The sequence below is a fragment of the Rattus norvegicus genome, chromosome 1 (genome assembly GCF_021556685.1).
Source record: "Rattus norvegicus strain SHRSP/BbbUtx chromosome 1, alternate assembly SHRSP_T2T, whole genome shotgun sequence".
Taxonomy (NCBI): Eukaryota; Metazoa; Chordata; class Mammalia; order Rodentia; family Muridae; genus Rattus; species Rattus norvegicus.
The window spans coordinates 193941571-193960234 of NC_141534.1; the positions used below are offsets into that span (position 1 = coordinate 193941571).

General features: G+C 50.3%; 2 protein-coding genes across 6 annotated transcripts in view; one reads left to right on the top strand and one right to left on the bottom strand.

Annotated features, from left to right (window-relative positions):
• Positions 1-16447, top strand: Rabep2 (rabaptin, RAB GTPase binding effector protein 2). 2 transcript variants are annotated; one of them, NM_030585.2, is given in 13 exon segments: positions 21-91; positions 503-712; positions 6033-6190; positions 8713-8823; positions 8906-9250; positions 10211-10306; positions 10408-10506; positions 12813-12968; positions 14369-14546; positions 14656-14667; positions 14761-14816; positions 15061-15177; positions 15866-16447. In NM_030585.2, coding segments are annotated over 13 exon segments (1665 nt in total). In that variant the 5' UTR covers positions 21-66; the 3' UTR covers positions 15968-16447.
• The window catches only part of Atp2a1 (ATPase sarcoplasmic/endoplasmic reticulum Ca2+ transporting 1), an 18249-nt gene continuing 15986 nt past the window's right edge, over positions 16402-18664 (bottom strand). For 2 of the 4 annotated variants that reach the window (XM_087577227.1, XM_087577252.1), the window contains 6 exons: positions 18434-18636; positions 18160-18245; positions 17940-18073; positions 17678-17795; positions 17407-17524; positions 16402-16673 (listed from right to left, as the gene is read on the bottom strand). In XM_087577227.1, the coding sequence (XP_087433353.1) occupies positions 16648-16673; positions 17407-17524; positions 17678-17795; positions 17940-18073; positions 18160-18245; positions 18434-18636 (685 nt within the window). In that variant the 3' untranslated portion in view covers positions 16402-16647. 4 annotated transcript variants of the gene reach the window in all.

The following is an 18664-nucleotide window of genomic DNA, read 5'->3' on the forward strand; positions in this document are numbered from 1 at the left end:
GAGCGGACCCGGAAGCGGGAGTGCCATCACCAGTGAGTGCGGGAATCCGCCGTTTGGGCTGAGACGATGGCAGCTGCGCCAGCAGCCCTAGGTGAGAACCGACGGCACGGGTGGCCAGGGATCGGTGCGAGAGGGCGCCGCCGTGCATGCAGGGAGCAAGGGAATGGGGGCAGAGCCGACTGCTGGAGGCAGCCGGCCAGCGCTGAGACTTGGGAAGGGGGCGGGGCATAGCGCCCACCATGGTGGGCGTGGCCTATGCAGTGGGCGTGGTCTTTGGATTAGGCAGGTAAGGGGGCGAGGCGGGGCCACTGGAAGGGGATTGGACAGTCCAGTCAAGTTAGCTGCGGGACTCGGGGAGGGGCAGGGCCAAGTGAGTGGGATGAGGCCCATGCAGATAGAGTCTGGAACTGAATACTGGACTGCTAGATGGCCTGACGTGTTAGGATCCCGGCGAACCGTGGAAAGAAATCTTGGTCACTGTCCCTCCTCCCCGCCCCCACAGCGCTGGATCCCCAGCCCCAAGAGGAGCAAAAGGATGCATCCGAATCAAGTGAGCTCAGTAGGCTTCGTGCCGAACTGGCCGGTGCACTGGCAGAAATGGAAACCATGAAGGCTGTAGCTGAGGTGAGCGAGAGCACCAAGGCAGAGGCGGTGGCTGCAGTGCAGAGACAGTGCCAAGAGGAGGTGGCTTCCCTGCAGGCCATCCTGAAAGGTGAGGAACCTGCTCCCAAAACACCCACCTTACAGTCTGTCTGTCTGCATCCCTCTCACAGGGAATACAGGGTGAGGAAGGCTTCAAATGAGCTTCAGATAGCTCAACAGAGAAAAGACTGTCCCAGAATCCCTGAGTACCCCTTTCCATTTTGCAGAAAAACACAAATGTTGTCAGCAAGTCCTGTCCAGTCACAGCTAGGTGTAGCAATCATCTTTCCCTCGTTGTCATTTCTTATTCTTGCTGACATCAAATCAGCCCTGAATATGAACCAGAAACTTCTCATTTCCCTGAACCAACCTCATTTTCGTCTGGGCCTCGAGGCTCGAAACTCAGCCTGTTCTCTCTGCGCTTAGTTCTGTGATTTCCTTCCTTCCCAGCGCCACTCCCACCCCTCACCCTCCACCCCAGTACCCTACACAAATACATGCATCTCCTTCCTTCTCTCCCTCTGTCTCATGGCCTCTGTAGATTGGTAGACACCATCTTTCTTGGTCCCATATCCTCCACCTTTTCCTGTTCTCTGTCCCTTCTCTGGGCAGAGGCCAGAGTCTCCTTAAGGATGACAGACCTGCCCTTACTCTGTGTCCTAGCAGCAGTATTACTGTGGCTAGCTCTACTGGACTGCTGCCCCAGGCTCTCACAGATCTCCCTCTGTGGTTTGCCCTTGACCTTGGCTCCCGTAGTAAACTGCCTAAAATTCCCTCCCCATCCTGCCAAGACATAGCAATTTATCTGTAATCCCAGCTCTGCAGGTTGGAGACTGACATATCCCCAACATCTTGCTGGCCAGCCAAAAAGGAGAGCTCCAAAGTCCATAAGATCCCCTATCGCAAAAAATAAGACGGAGCAAATAAAGAAAACACTTAATACTGACCTCTGGCTTATGTGAGTGTGCACATACACAGAAAGGAGTATCCTAAGTTGTGACTGCTCTTTATTGAACATTTACCATATACCAGAAACAGAGCTAAGTGCTCTATAAAGTAAGCGGGTTTTTTTTTTTTTTTTCTTTTAAGGCAAGGCCCAGACTGGCTTCATACTCTGTATGCAAACAACAACTCTATTTCTTCTTCTTCTTCTTCTTCTTCTTCTTCTTCTTCTTCTTCTTCTTCTTCTTCTTCTTCTTCTTCTTCTTCTTCTTCCTCCTCCTCCTCCTCCTCTTCTTTTCTTCTTCTTTCTTCTTGACTTCAGGGTGTGTGTGTGTGTGTGTACACATGTGTGTAGATATGAGGTGTTATTCCATGCCATGGTATACATGTTGGGCCAAAGGACAACTTTGTGGATTCAGTTCTCTCTCTCCACCTTTCTGTGGGTTCCAGAGATTGAACTCAGTCGTCAGGCTTTCGTGACAAGCACCTATAACCACTGAACCATCTCGATGGCCTTAAACTGGTGAGCTTCCACCTCCGAGTGCTAGGATTAAGACATGCACTACCATGCTTCACTTCATGCAATACTGGGAATCTAACCCAGGGCTCTGTGTGTGCTTGGGAAGCACTCAGCCAACTGAGCTGCATCCCCAGCCCTGTTTTGTTGCCCTGTTTTGTTGCCCTGTTTTCACTGGCAGGATCTTACGCTGTAACTGGAGCCAGCCTAGAGTTTATTTTATAATCCACTATGGCTTCAAACCCAAAGGCAAACAAACCTGCTGCTTCAGCCTCACAGGTACCAGGGATGTGGGTAGGAGCTATCATCCTTGGCTGCATCTTCATAACAAAGTCTTTGAGATAGGAGTCATTAACTGACTGTTTACAGAAGAAGCACAGAAACACACACAGGCTAACCTGCACAGAGTGATATAGCCACATAGTAGCAGATTCGAACCCAGTAAGTCTATATCTAATGCTAGTACATGTTAAGCTAATGGGCTGGGGCCAGGGAGATAGCTCTGTGGGCAAAGCCTGGTGACTTTACAACCCCTAGAACCCGCAAGGTGGAAGGAGAAAGCCAGCTCCCTCATGCTGGTCCCTGACCTCTACCCTTAACATCAGAAACAGAACCAAGCCCTGAAAATTATCCTCTAACCTCCACATGTGTGACCTGACACAGGATCACACACAAAGAAATACAATTGTGTGTGTGTGTGTGTGTGTGTGTGTGTGTGTGTGTGTGTGTAAGGTTTTTTTTTTGTTTTTATTTTTCAAGACAGGAATTCTCTGTGTAACCTTTGCTGTCCTGGAACTCCATCTGTAGACCAGGCTAGCCTGGAATTCAGAGATCCGCCTGCCTCTGCCTCCAGAATGCTAGGATTAAAGGCCTGCGCCAACAGTCTTTGACAGAAATAAAATAATTTTTAAAAGTTTATTATATTTTGTGTGTGTGTGTGTGTGTGTGTGTGCCTGTATGTGTGTCCCTGACAGAGGACAACTCATAGGAGTTCCTTTTACTGAGTGGGTCCTGAGAAGGAACTCAGAACTCAGATTATTGCTCTGGCAGCAATGGCGGCAAGCACCTTTACCTCCTGGGCCATGTTACCAGCCCATAAATAAATCCAAAGTAAGTAAAGGAGCTGGGTATGGTGATGCACTCCTTTAGTCCCAGTACCTGGAGGTAGAGGCAGGAGAGTATCTGTGAATTCCAGACCAACCTGGTCTCTGTAATGAATTCCAGGCCAGCCAGGGCTACACAGTTAGACCCTATCTCAAAAAACCAAGCAAGCAAGCAAAACTACCCCACATATTGGCCAGACCTGGTATTGCATACCTATAGTCCCAGCACTTAGGAGGCAGACTCTGAAGGAGCCCAAGCTCCAGGCCTGCTTTGAAAACGAAACAAACGAATAAGTAGCTGAAAAAATACAAAAGGTTAATGTCTACTTATCATCACCGCCACCTGCTGCTAATCTGTGACTGAACTTCCAGACCTCTGAGTTTGGATCCTCGAGAGTCATATGCTGTCTGTCACCTTTTCCGCCTCTCCCCTCATCCTTTGTACATCTCATACTTGCGCTCTTCTGATGTGCCAGCATGCCCAGACACATCAGTCCATTCCGATCCTGTCACTCTGTCCCCCCTTCTTCTCTCTCTCCAGCACCCTGTTCTGGCCAGGCCCACAGGACACCCCTACCCATCCTCTGGGATCCACAGCTGAGGAGTGGGCCCTCTCATCCCACACCCCTACTGTCGTCACAGCTATCTTCACTGAGCTGTGAGCGCCAAATGGTGGGGCTGTCTGATTAATTGCTGTATCTACAGAATCAAATATTGATTATTATAAAATATCTACTATTATCAAATATTGATTATTCCAGATATACTAATAGGAATAGATACTAGATCTTTAGCATTTATAGAGCTAACTGGGCAATTTTGTTTCTGCAGGTCAGATTTTTCCATTTTTTTCTGTATGTATTTGTACGTGTGTGTGTGTGTGTGTGTGTGTGTGTGTGTGTGTGTGTGTGTGGTGTTGTGTGCACATGTGCTCATTTCCATGTGAAAGCCAGATGCCAGTATTTATTTGTGACAGGGTCTCTTACTGAATCTGGAGCTCAGGATTAAGCTAGGCTGACTGGCCAGCAAGCCTGTGTCTGCTTCCTTACCCCTGGGATCACAGGCACATGCTGTTGTGTATATTTGTTTGTTTTAACCTTTATTTGTATTTTATGTGTATGGGTCTTTTGTCTGAATGAGTGTCTGTGCCTGCAGAGGTCACAAAGGGGTGTCAGCTCCTTTGGAACTTGAGTTATAGGTGTTAGGAATTGAACCCCGAGTTCTCTAGAGAAGCAGCCTCTGAACTTTTTTTTTTTTTAACATGGTACCTGGGATTTGAACAAGGTAAGCACTTTAGCATCTGAGCCAGCTCCCAGCCCTACACTGGTGATATATTTCCCTTAGTTTAGTTTGGTTTGCTTGATACCAGGTCTCACTGTGTAGCATAAGCTAGCCTCAGTCGTATAATCCTCCACCACAAGCTACCAAGCATTGAGACCACAGGCCTACCATGATTTTTGTTGTTTTTTTGAAGCAGGGTCTTTCTACATACACCCTAGCTATCCTGGAGTTGGCTCACAGAAATCCACCTGCCTCTGCCTCCTGAGTGCTGGAGCCACCATGGCTGGCTTTCTGCTACCACAATTGATTCTTCAGTTGTACAGTTTACCCCTGCAGTAAGTCACAGAGGAAGTGACAACAGCCATAACAAGAATTCCAGCTTGCTAGGTGGTGGCAGCACTCAGGAGACAGTCAGTCTGGTCTAGAGAGCAAGTTCCAGGACAACCAGGCCTATATAGGAAACCCTGTCTCAAAAAAATTAAAAAATTTAAAAAAAATCTAAGCTCATACTGCAATCAATGTCTACAATTTCTGTCATAGGCTGCTGCGTCATAAGCAGGGCCATGAACTATATCTGACATGTCTTAGGATGCAGGTCTTGTGTTAGCCACAAAATCAAGTATACTATCACACTGTTCTGAGAGAGGGGAGTAGGCATTTGGGGACCCCACATACTACCTATCAACCAGTTGTTGGCTATTTGGAAATTGTCAGTGACGAGTCTGCCTAACTTGGCTATCTTACAATTATTATTTAATCAGCCCTCCCGTTCACTCCAAGCTTCAGGCTGTGTCTCAAGGAGTCCAGTCTGTTCTTGGTGTCCACCATGCCAAGGCTAGCTCTAAAGGTCACTTTCTTTGTTGGGGCTACTTCCCAGCAACATAGAGGACTCATTTTGAGTGAATGTGTTACGGGTGATTTGAAAGGAACACTTTCTCTCCTGCACATACCAGAACAATCTCCTGCTAGGAGACTTTTCTGCTTGTGTTTTGGAGGACCTCAGTTTGTTTTATGTTAGCTGTGCTTGGACAAAGTGGATTTTTGGCCCTTATGATGTATTGCTTCCTTTGTTTTTACTAATAGCAAGGCCTTGGGCATTGGTGGCTCACACCTTTAATCCCAGCATTCAGGAGGCCAACTTGGTGTGTAGAGCAAGTTTCAGGACAGCCAGGGCTATACCAGAGAGAAAAAACAAAGCCCAAACCAAACAAACAAAAATAAAAAAAATAATAATAGCGAGGCCTCGTACTTGCCTGTTTTTAGTAAAAATATCCTGTGGTCAGTTCTTCAGTTGGGATATATCTGAGCAACGTATCGTCTAGTTGGCCCTTATTGTATTGCCAGGTGGTTGACATCTTCCACATGTCTCTTACTTCATTGTCATCGGATTACTCAGGGTCATCCACTCCCTTTTGCTACTGGGGACCCTAGTGCAAGAGGTACTGAGGTCTTGCCCAGGGCCATTTCTGCCCAGCTCACATGATAACCTCTGCAGCTGATCACCTTGGAGAGCGCAGGCACCAAGTACCCACCCTTCCTGCCCACAGACTCCATCAGCAGCTACGAGACCCAGATCGCAGCCCTGAAACAGGAGCGGCAGCAGCAGCAACAGGACTCTGAGGAGAAGGAGCGAGAGCTGGGCCACCTCAAACAGCTGCTGGCCCGGGCCCACCCTTTGGACTCCTTGGAGAAGCAAATGGAAAAGGTGGGGGTGGGATGGCCTACCCTATCGCTGGGGTTTGAAATGATAGTGATTGTTGTCTCATAGCCTGTCATTGGACACCATAATGGATTGTTGTCTCGTAACCTGTCATTGGACACCTCAATGATTCTGGGTAGAGCACAGAGCCTTCCCTTTGTTAAGAGCTTAGCAGGATCCTTGCTAAAAGTGACTAAGTTTATTTGCCTCTAGAAACAAGGTCAGTCATGCAGAGGAAGGGAAGTAACTCTTTCTGTGCCAGACACTGTACAAAGTGCTCACCAGTGTGAACTGTCTTTTTCTCAGCCACTGTGGCATAACGCTTTCTTTTTTCTTTCTTTCTTTTTTTTTTTTTTTCTTTTTTTTCGGAGCTGGGGACCGAACTCAGGGCCTTGTGCTTGCTAGGCAAGCGCTCTACCACTGAGCTAAATCCCCAACCCCGGCATAACGCTTTCTTAACACTCATTAACCACAATAGGAAGGTGGGTGCGATGACAGGTACTGGTTGTCCTAGCTATTTTCGAGTCTGAGGCAGGAGGATGGCTTGAGACCAGGGCTTCAAGACAGTCTGGATAACAAAGTAAGACCCTTAGTGTTTGTCCATCTGTCTTTCTGTCCTATTCCTCCCCTGCCCCCTTCTCATTGAGACAGGGTCTTGCTATGTAGCTGAGGCTGGCTTTGAACTTGGCAAAGGCCTCCTGCTTCAGCTCCTGAGTGCTGGTATTTATAGGAGTGCACATCCAGAGCCAGCTAGAAAGGGTACATAGTAATACCTCCATCTCAAAGACAGTAGAAAGAATTAAACTCTAGGTACATATATTTCCATATGCTCCCTCTTATCAGCAGTATGTGCTCTTAATTGATCTCACAGAAGCTCTGTGATGTGGGTATTTAGTTAGAACCCAAGGAAACAAAAGCTAGAGTAAATTCCCTCCTATGAAAGCAGAGAGCAAACAGGAGCCCAGGGTTAGGGTGACACATGTCTGTACTCCTAGCATTGTGGAGGAAGGAGAATCAGAAACCCAAGTTCCAAGTCCAGCTTGGGATGTAAGATCCTATCTCAAAAAATCAAAACAAAACCAGGACCCAGTAAAATCTTTGACTTGCAGCTTCCACTAGAAGGCGCTGTTTGCAGATTTGGATACTGGCTGCCCCACACTCAGCTGGGATGTGTGTTTTGCCTGTGCATAGCGTGTGTGTCCCAGGACTTCAGATGGCTTACTCTGTCTGTGACACATGGAGTGTTAACTTAGTTTGTCCAAGGAGAGTTTGGGGGAATTCAAGAGGTTGAAGTGGAATCGGTTGAGAAAGGTGCTAACAGATGAAACATGACTGGCTGTTGCCTGTAGATGTGGCAGGGGCAGGACTATTTGTTGTTGTTTTGTTTTGCTTTGTTTTGTTTTGTTTTGTTTTGTTTTGTTTTGTTTTACTGACCCCATGCAGGATCCCAAGCTTGAAAGGAGACAACCGAGAAATGGTCCTCTTTATGGTTAGGACAGTGGAAAGGGAAGGAGTGTCAGCTAAGCCTGAGGGTTGGGATGGGAGAATGGGAAAGCAGGTACTAGCTGCATGAGATTGGAAACCTAAATGAGCAGTGGTTTAAATAGGATAGGAAGTTCTCTTTTCCTTCTTTAAGTAGTTCAGCAAGTCATTAGAAACCCAGGCTTCTGGGACTGAGAGATGGCTCAGCAGCTACGAGCACTTGCCAGCTTCCCAGAGGATCCAGGTTCAGTTCCCTGCACTTACTCCGTGGCTCACGACTGTCCACACTGTAGTCCCAGAGGATTGGCTGCCCTCTTCTGGCTTCCGAGGACACTAGATATGCACACAGGGAATGTATATATGCCAGCCAAACATGCATATACATAAGATAAAAAAATTGAATTTTTCTTAAAGAAGAAACACTTAGGCTTCTGTATTGCAGTTTGACTGTAGCTAGTAGGCTGCCTTGTGGTCCAAGATGATTGCTTGAGTGCCAATCAATCATAGCCACGTTCCAGCCAGCAGTATTGTACAAAGGCACACTTTATAAGGAGGTGGTCTATAAATGCATGTACTGAGCATGTGCTGACGTCCCATTAGCTAGAACTAAGTTATGTGATCACTTTTAGTTCCAAAGCAGCTGAGAGGTATAGATGGTATTGGAAAACTAAAACCATTTTCAGCTGTGCCCAGTTTTAAAAAAAAAAAAAAAAAAAAAAAAAAAAAAAAAAACCCGAGTTCCTATGATATAAAAAGATGCGTGTTGAGGCCAGGAAGGGACTGGGGTGGATAATTCTATACAGATATGAAATTCTCAAAGACCATGAAAACAGTTTTACAAGATGGATATTGGGGCAGAGTTGTGTGAAGAATAAGAGGACAAGAGGAGCTGGTCATGGCCTTGGCTCCCTTCCCTGAAAGCACTTAGAGGGAGTGTGTTCTGGAGTCTTGAATGGGTGGGCATAACCTTCAGGGAGGATGAGAACAGACAGTGGCCGTAGTTCACGATCAAGGGGCTGTCACTTCCCAATGCCCTGCCCCCCCAGGCTCACGAAGACTCAGAAAAGCTTCGGGAGATCGTGTTGCCCATGGAGCAGGAGATTGCAGAGCTGAAGGTGAAGCTGCTGAGGGCGGAAGAGCTGATCCAAGAGATCCAGGTGAGGGGTACCCAGAGGTGCTGAGGGAAGGAGGGGTGCCCAGGACACCGGCCAGCAGCCTCTTCCCTGCCATTTTCCCTAGAGACGACCAAGGCAGCCTGCCTCCCTGCATGGCTCCACAGAGTTGCTTCCACTATCAAGGAACCCCTCACCACCACTGGAACCCTCGGAGGAACCAAGTGGAGACGCAGGCCCAGCTGCTGAGGCCTTCGCCCACAACTGTGATGACAGTGCCTCCATCTCTTCCTTCTCCCTCGGTGGGGCCGCCGGTAGTGTCTCCCTACGAGGTCCCCAAGGCCTCAGCCCCGAGCAGGAAGAGACAGCTTCTCTGGTGTCTACTGGCACTCTGGTCCCCGAGGGCATCTACCTACCCCCTCCGGGGTACCAGCTTGTTCCAGACAGCCAGTGGGAGCAACTGCAGGTAGAGGTAAGTGGATTGGGCTAGGGCCTGTGGACATTCCTGCCTCCCTAGATAGATGTGGGAGGGAGAAGGGCCCCCTCCTAGCAAAGGAACTTGGGAAGGGCATGCACAGGGGTGCCATAGAAGATAATGTTACCTCGAGAAATGTCAAAAACACAACTGAAAAGGGGCAGGGGTGTGGCTCAGAGGGAGAGGACTTGCCTAGCCTGTGCAAGACCCAGAATTCAGTCCCCAGCAACTAGCCCAGAAGATAACTAATGTGGGAATTATTTAATCCTGACCCTGCCTTTGACCCTTTAGTTCCCTGATAAAAGACACACACGGTTTTTTATTTACAACAAGCCTTAAACAGCGTAAGAGCTGGGCTGTTACCTGCCCTCTATGCCATTAGAATCTACTTTCCTATCTGTAACCCCGAGTTACCACTTACTGCTTACTCTGTTTCGTCTGGGCTGCTCTTAACTCCAACTGGCCAGACCTCAGGGCCACGTTTTTGGTTTTTGTTTGTTTGTTTGTTTGTTTGTTTGTTTTTGTTTTGTTTTTTAATGGCTCACCTCACTCAAGGCAGCGTCTTCCTCTTGCACCTTCTTCCTCCTGTGGCTCTTCTCAGATCCCAAACCCAGGAAACCTAAACCCCATCTATGTCTCCTCTTCCCAGCTATTGGCTGTTGGCAGCTTTATTCACCAATCAGAAATAGTTTAGGAGCAGGGTCACTTAGGTTTATTGCAGACTCCGTGTCTCCCCCACCCCCACCCCGCACTTAGCGTGAGGAATAAAAAATACAATACACAGTAAAAGATGAAACTTCAACAGATAGCAGCAGAGATGGAGAGAAGTAAAATGTATCTCTCCTTCCCACTGTGGAGGAGCAGCAGGACCTCCTGAGGGAAGAATGGGGAAGGGAAGACCAGGTACAACCCCTAACAGCAGAGCTGAAAAGTAAGTTTGAGCTCTGGGTCTGGCAGGGGCGGCAGCTGCAGAAGGAGCTGGAAAGTGTCCGCCGTGAGCGGGATGAACTGCAGGAAGGACTGAGCCGGAGCAATGAGGACTGTGCCAAGCAGGTGAGTTCAGCCTCACTGCCAGCCAGCGCCCCCCCCCGCCCCCCCCCAGCGTCCCCTGGCCTCTACTGCATCCCTCTCCTTTGACCCTCTCTCGGCCTCAGATGCAGGTGCTCCTGGCCCAGGTCCAGAACTCAGAGCAGCTGCTCCGAACTCTGCAGGGAACCGTGAGCCAGGCCCAGGAGCGGGTGCAGCGGCAGATGGTAAGTGCCGGGCCTGGGGTCAAAGGAAGGAAGGGTCAGGACCACGTGGGGCCCCAGAGGGCATGGAAAGGCATGGAAAGGCAGGATATCAGTCCTGCTCCCCACCCCAAGCTGCTCTCATTAGGTGAGTGAAGATATTGGAGGTGGCCTCATCAGAGCTGTGCAATCTTGAATTAACCCCACAACCTTGAAGTGTGCTCCCACCTCTATGAACTGAGCTAGTGGAATCTAGTGTGCAAGTCAGAAGAACTGAAAGCAAAAAGACACTGAGAAACCCCACTCAGAAGTGTGTGAGGGCCCTGTGGTCAGATGGCCTGATTTTAAACAGACATCCAAAAGCGCAAGGCCCTGGGTTCGGTCCCCAGCTCCGAAAAAATGAAAAAAAAAAAAGAGAGAGAGAGAGAGACGTCAGAGATCTGGAAATTCATATATTGTCTAAAGTTTTAAAGTTGGTGATTACTTTTTAGCATTTAAAAAAGCATGTTTCAGGGGCTAGCAGGCTGGCTCAGGTGGAGAGCACTTGCCACCAATCCTGATGACCTGAATTTGATCTCCAGGACCCATGTGGAAGGAGAGAACTGACTTGGCAGGTTGTCCTCTGACCTCCACACATGCTTGTGTGTGCACACATGTGCATTTAAAGTCACATATGAGCCCAGTAGGCAGGAGTTTGAGATGGGAGAATCATGAGTGTGAGGTTAGCCTGGACTATAAAGCAAGGTGATACATTACACAGTACACACACACACACACACACACACACACACACACACCATAGTGCATGGGTACCCACATACATAAACACACGATGTAATAAAAAGTATTTTTAAAAACACATTGGGCTGGAGAGACGGCTCAGCGGTTAAGAGCACTGACTGCTCTTCCAGAGGTCCAGAGTTCAATTCCCAGTACCCACATGGTGGCTCACAGCCATCTGTAGTGGGATCTGACGCCCCCTTCTCACATGCAGCCATTTCCCAGGGACTACTTTGGTGGTGACTCACATCTCCCTGTAACTCCAGTTCCAGGGTACCCAGTGCCCTCTTGTGGCTTCCTCAGGCACCAGGACACACGTGGTGCACATACGACATGCAGGCAAATGTTCATGCTCATACTCGTGAATTAAAAAAAAATATTTTTTAATTTAAAAAATTAAAAGAAGTTTAAAGTCATCCTTGACTACCCAGCGGGTTTCAGGCCTGGGCTTAAAAACCAAAAACAAAAGATGTGTTACTGCCAAGGATAGCACGTACCTGTCCCAGCACTCAGACAGAAGGCTGAGATCGGAGAGTCACCAGGCCAACCAGGGCTACACACTGAGACTCTGTCTCAAAGCAGGGGGTGGAGGTGGGGTGGGAAGGTGGAGGAGTGCAGCTGGAGAGATGGCCTCGGACCTAAAAGCACTGGCTGCTCTTTTCACAGGACCCAGGTTTAGTTCTCAGCACCCATGTGGCAGCTAGCAACTGTCTGTAACTACAGTTCTAAGATCTGATATCCCCCTCTTGCCTCCATGAGCACCAGACACACACACACACACACACACACACACACACACACACACACACACACAAACACTCTCTTTCTCTCTCTCTCTCTCTCTCACACACACACACACACAAACACTCTCTTTCTCTCTCTCTCTCTCTCTCTCTCTCTTACACACACACACAAACACTCTCTTTCTCTCTCTCTCTCACACACACACACACACACACACAAACACTCTCTTTCTCTCTCTCTCTCTCTCTCTCTCTCACACACACACACACACACACACACACACACACACACACACACACAGGCAAACACTCATGAACACAAAACAAGTCTTTAAAAAAATATGCCATAGTAGAGCGCTTGCCTAGGAAGCGCAAGACCCTGGGTTCGGTCCCCAGCTCCGAAAAAAAGAACCAAAAAAAAAAACATGCCATCTAAATGAAATACCCACAGGGAGCTAAAGCAGCCAGTGTATCCCCAGGGACAGAATCCAAACAGCTTAGAGCCAGAAAGGGCAATAAAGAATTCCTTCTTGAACCAGTCGGTGGTACACACCCTAATCCCAGCATTCAGAAGAGGCAGGTGGCTCTCTGAGTTTGAGGCCAGCCTGCTCTACTTAGTGAGTTTCAGGATAGCCAGGGCTACACAAAGAAACCCCACCTCAAAAACAAGTTGTTTTTCTTCTCTCAGCAGGTCAGAAGGCCAGGGCTTTCTAGATGTCAGTCTAGCTAACCATGGGACTTTGGGGTTAACCTCTGGGACTAGAGACACCCATTGCCTAATCGCCTTGTGCTTTGGACTGCTCCCAGGCAGAACTGGCCACTTCTCACAAGTGCCTGAGCCAAGAGGTTAAAAGACTGAATGAAGAAAATCGAGGACTCCGGGCTGAGCAGCTGCCATCCTCCGCCCTCCAGGGCTCAGAGCAGCAGGAGGACCAGGACGAGGCCCTGCCAAGCTCCATACAGGTAGATCACACTAAAAGCCTAGTGTCAACAGCCTGTGGCTGTCGCCTCTCCAAGGAGACCTGAGGACCGACCCTGGCTCTCTCGTGTTGACTGTATCTAAGACTAACTTTGTCATCTGATGACTAGATCCACACTGTCTTCCCAGGATCGGCATGAAGAGAAAGAATTAAAAAGTGCTGGCCAAAGTGAAGGGGACAGTGGTTATGTTTGCCATTTTTCTACTATACCCCTTGCCACCCGTACTGTCACCTCTGCTGGGGTTACCCACCGTACAACGCATGCTGGACAAGCACTGTGCACTTGAACCATATTTTGAGCCCTTGAGTTTTTTGAGACAGGGTCTCTCTCTGTGACAGGCTGGCCTCCTGAGTGTGGGATCACAGGTAGGGCCTACTCACCACACAGCTGTTTGCTGTTTCTCAGTGACATTAGGTCCTGAAGATTGAGTTCCTCAGAGTCTTTGAACCTGTTCTCCATGATGGGTTCTGTTGTTTTACTGTATGAATAATTTGTTCGTAAACTAGGAGGTCACCTGGTTCCTCTTCTACCCTGAGGGTTATTGCCGACAGCCACTCCAGTGTGTCCGTGTCTTCGATTGCTCACTTCCCTGTTCTTGTTTGGTTGGTTTGCTGAGGATCTCCTATAGTCCAAGCAGCTTGGAAATGCCCTGTAAAGCCCGGGACACCTTAAACATCTGATTTCCCTGCTTCCATCTCAGGAGTGCTGGGATTGCAGGCCCACATTACCATCTTTCCTCGGGTTTTTGTTTGTTTGTTTGTTTATGGGTTGGGTTTTTTTTGTTTTTTTGGGTTTTTTTTTTTTTTTGCTCGTTTGTTTATTTGCTTGTTTTTAAGACAAGAGATTTCTCTGTGTAGCCCTGGGTGTCCTGGAATTTACTCTAGACCAGACTTGCCTTGAAATCAGAGATCCAATTGCCACTGAACCCTGAATGCTGGGACTGAAAGTGTGCGCCACCACTGCCTGGCACTGTCCTCGGTTTTTACATAGTGCTAGAGATCAAACCTGGGGCCTTATGCCTGCTAGACAAGCACTCTATCAACTGAGCCACATCCCCAGTCCTCCCTACCCCTTATTGGAGTTTTCATTACATACATAATGGAGACTTTAACTTGAGTTCTTTGGAAGCTTATAAGTATTCTGGAACTTTCTACACTGTTCATGAAAGTTCTCTATATTATGTGGTAGTCATAGTCTCTCAATCCTTCATCCCCCCCCCTACCCTGGTAAATCCACAGCTTGCTTTCCTCTCTGACTGTGGTATTTGGTTTCTTCGTGTTTTAACTCCCTTCTCCCTCCCCGTTTCCACACTCTCCACCTGGCCAGTGGTTCTTGCCTTCCTCTTCTGCCCTGCACCCAGCAGGTCCCTGTGTCTCTTGCAGGAGCTACACCAGCTGGTGCGGCACACCCGGCAGCAGGCTCGGGCCAGGCAGCAGGCACAGGAGCATGAGGCTGAGCGCCTGCGCATTGAAATTGTGAAGCTGCGGGAGGCACTAGACGAGGAGACAGCAGCCAAGGCCAGTCTGGAGGGACAGCTGAGGGTGCAGCGAGAAGAGACAGGTAAGGGAAGACGATCAAGCTGCACAGGGCCTCCTGGATCAGGGAGGGGCATCAGGCGGAGGCACAGTGGAGAGTCGGTCTTGACCTCTCTCTCTCTCACTCCCTACAGATGTGCTGGAGGGTGAGTAGGGGTCAGTGCCTTGTGGAGGGTCACCACAGTGGGCTTGGACCATGCGGGCCTGACTTCTAGTCTCCTTGCACCTTGACTTCCCAGCCTCCCTGTGCAGCCTGAGAATAGAGACAGAGCGGGTCCAACAAGAGCATCACAAGGTGAGTGGCCCCCGGTGGCCTGGCTTGACTAATACAGTGTGGTGATAGCTCCCCTCACACCCTTGTTGTCTCCCTCAGACCAGGTGGCAGGAAACCCTGCAGCAGCCACCTGGCTGGAGCCAGAGGAGGCCAGAGTCTGGTGGTATTGAAGGGACACCGATGTGGGTCACGTCGTGGCTATGGCCACCCACCCTCTCATCTAGCCTAAGATGAGTCAGGCCCGCTCCACATCTTGTCCTTGCAGGCCCAGCTCACAGATCTCCTCTCCGAACAGAGAGCCAAGGCACTACGGCTGCAGGCTGAGCTGGAGACCAGTGAACAGGTGCAGAGGGACTTCGTACGGCTATCCCAGGCCCTACAGGTATGACCCAGCCTTTCCTACCTAGCTGGTACAGCTCTGTTGTCCTGGGTCTCACAAGGACAGTCCCTGGGGTCTGGAGAAATGGCTCAGTGGTTAAGAGCACTGACCGCTCTTCCAGAGGTCCTGAGTTCAGTTCCCAGCAATCACATGGTGGCTCACAACCATCTGTAATGGGATCTAATGCCCTCTTCTGGTGTCTGAAGACAGCAGCAGTGCACTTATATACATAAAATAAATAAATCTTTATTTTAAAAAAAAAAGGGGGTGGGGGTTGGGGATTTAGCTCAGTGGTAGAGCACCTGCCTAGCAAGCGCAAGGCCCTGGGTTCGGTCCCCAGCTCCAAAAAAAAGAGGGAAAAAAAAAAAAAAAAAAAGACAGTCCCTAATTAGGATGGGTCCTTTTCCTAGGTCTGGCATGGTCTCTACCCCAACCCCTCAGACCAACGCCTGAGATATTCCTCAAAACACAGACACTCTCTTGCGTACCCTGCTTTGTGACAGATTCATGCTCTCAGCCACAGCAATGGCCAGTCACACTCAGACTTCAAGCCTAGCTCCTGGGACTCAGTCCTTCCCTTGACCCCATCTAAACACAGATTGCCTCTGTGGAGCTGACTGGAGGGGCTGGCCGGTTGGGCAGAGACTGTTTCCTCCACGGGGCTTTCCATATCTCCCACCCAACCACACAGGTGCGCCTGGAGCAGATCCGCCAAGCAGACACTCTGGAGCAAGTACGTAGCATTCTGGACGAGGCACCCCTCAGGGACATTAAGGACATTAAGGACTCGTGAGGGGCCAGGCGAGAGGCCTCCCTGCTGGGGAAGCTGCCCCATTCTCTACCAGAACTGTGAGGTGTGGACTGCAGGTCTCAGAATGGAGTCCGTCAGCTGCAAACCTGGACAGTGGTGTCCCGGGCCACTACTTCCACCCAGGGTGGCTGGCCCTGCCCTCAGGGATGATACCTGGAAGAGGGTCCTAGCCTCCTCCCAGAACCAAAGCTTTCAGGCTGCCATGCTCCCTCATGGATCCAGTTCTCCCACCCCGTCACCTCGGGCCAGCAGCCAGTCCCACTCTCTGCGTACCCAGCTTATGGCTAGAAGCTGTTGGATTCAGTGGCTCCTCACATAGAGGCCCTGGGACACACAGCTGCTTTCTGGACTGTATGACACTAAGGTTTTTGTCCATAGGTACCCGAAATAGGCCCCAAGACATAAGGAAGCAAGGCCAGACTTTTCTGTCATTTATTTTCAATAAATAAGCAGTCAGCTAGTTGCCTTGTCCCTGTAAGCCCCGTGAGGTCGTGAGGTCGGGAAGGGGATTTACAAGGTTCAGAGGGAGAGCAGGTTGCTGAAGGGGACGAGGGTGGGGAACTTTATTTATAAACAGAATCGAGGGGAAGAAGGCTCTGTGCTTCAGCTTTGGCTGAAGACGCCTTGCCATTAGGGTGGGGAAGACAGGGCACAAGGGCTGGTTACTTCCTTCTTTCGTCTTCTGGATCTGGAAGAAGAAAGGCAGGGGATGGAGCAGGTGGGCACAGGGGGGAGAGCTGCATCTCCATGTGCATCTCCCGCACTGCACTCTCACCTGGAGGGGCCTGTGGGCCCCTTCCCTACTCACCTGTGGTGTGCCAGACCCCAACCCTCCCCCAGCCACCGCAGCCCTAGCAGCAGAGACAGCCAGCGCGACGCAGCGCAGCGCAGCCCAGCCCAGCAGACTGGACGGCCAGGACACAGCCTCACAGCTGCCAGTGCCCATAGTAACGGCATGGCCCACAGGTGGAAGCGGGCAGTGGCAGCAGCAGCAGTGGCTCCAGGGAGAGCTGCGAGCGCAAGTGACCGCAGGGGTGCGCATGGGCTGGTGGGCGAGCGGCAGGGTACAGCAGCTGGGGCAGGGTGGGTAGGGAAATACCTGTGACACGGTTCAAAGACATGGAGGAGGGGGGTGGTTATCCTATGGCCAGAGAGGACAGAGAGAGGCCGTTATCAAGAGGGAAGAAGGCCCTCGGAGCCATAGAGCTGAGCGGGTTAGGGGGAAGATCCCACCAGTCATGGCTGGAGTGGGGACAGGGCTTGGGCTGCCCTCCCTGAGGACACTGGTCCCACCAGGGCCAAAAAGAACTTACCTACCTACAAAGGAAGAGGGGGATGACTTGTGGCGCGTGCGTGTTCGCGGCGCAGAGGGTAGGGGCTCTGCTCAGGATTGGGTACAAGGAAAAAGGGATGTCCCTTACCCTCCAGATAGTTCCGAGCAATGAACTTGAGAAGCTCATCTAGCCCGATGACTGGAAGTGAGATCTTGAGGACCATGAGCCACTGGGTAAAGTCCAGGGCCCGGAGCTTGAAGATCATCTGGGAAGGGAACACAGCAGGCATCATGAATGACAAGTGCTTCCTCAGAAGGAAAGGGGGATCAGGGTGGCATGAACTACCACACCCTGTGAGCACCCTATGGATGCATGCTCTGCATGGGCTCCCTAGGGTGGAGGAGGAGTGATAGCTCACCGGCAGGGGGTCAACATAGAGGATGAGGAAGTGGAGGGACATGGACAGGCAGATGGAACCGAGAAGCCAGATGTTCACCCAGGGCGGCATCCGCAGTAGGGACTGGTTCTCAGACAGGCTATGACAAAGGCCAGGCAGATGAAGGGACGGGGAGACAAGAGAAAGATGTGGTAAGGCAGAGTGGAGGGAGGAGAGAGGTAGGGAGAACAAGAAAACGATTCGAGAAGGCAGATCAGAGCCCACCCAAGTGAACAGGACCTACCTGTTGAGGGCGTTGCACATCTCGATGGTCACCAACACAGACAAGGCCATGGTCATGGGCTCGGGGGCTTCAAAGACCTCGCAGTCCAGGCCATCAAATTCAGGGTTATGCTCAGTGCACTGCATGAAATGAGTCTACAAAGGAAGAGACAGAAGCCTGAGGTCCACAGAAGCCTTCAACATTGCCCTCCCAGGACCCACCTCCCCATCCTCCTCCCTACCAGTTGATGGTAGCTGACATGAGGCCCATCCTCTGCATACAAGAACCACCAGGCAGCTGCTCCCACAGTGGCTGCACCCACGTAGCCTGTGGTGGGAAGAAGAGAGGAGCTGGAGTCAGGAATGAGGAGTGGAGTATCAGGAGGGCCTCACATAGCTGGAGACAGCTGGCTAAGGAAGAGGCCCCTTCGGACAACTTGAATTGGGAAAAGTTGGTATCATGGATGAGGTCAGTCCTAAGGACTGGGAAAGGTTGTTGAGTCCCTTCTTGCTCACCCCCAATTGCCATGTAGCGGAAAAAGAGCCAGCCACTGATAAGAGGCTCCTTGGGACTCCTGGGGGGACGGTCCATGATGTCCAGGTCAGGTGGGTTGAACCCCAGGGCAGTAGCAGGGAGCCCATCAGTCACCAAGTTCACCCATAGCAGCTGCACAGGGATCAAGGCCTCAGGCAGCCCCAAGGCTGCTGTCAAGAAGATACTGCCAGAGGAAGGAGGTCATATATTAA

Excerpts from the sequence above, each read along its gene's own strand:
- Rabep2 (XM_087593622.1), top strand. The coding sequence starts at position 67 with ATGGCAGCTGCGCCAGCAGCCCTAG. Across the intron at positions 10,507-12,812 it reads AGCGGGTGCAGCGGCAGATG|GCAGAACTGGCCACTTCTCA; the intron begins GTAAGTGCCGGG and ends GACTGCTCCCAG. Across the intron at positions 12,969-14,368 it reads CCCTGCCAAGCTCCATACAG|GAGCTACACCAGCTGGTGCG; the intron begins GTAGATCACACT and ends TGTCTCTTGCAG.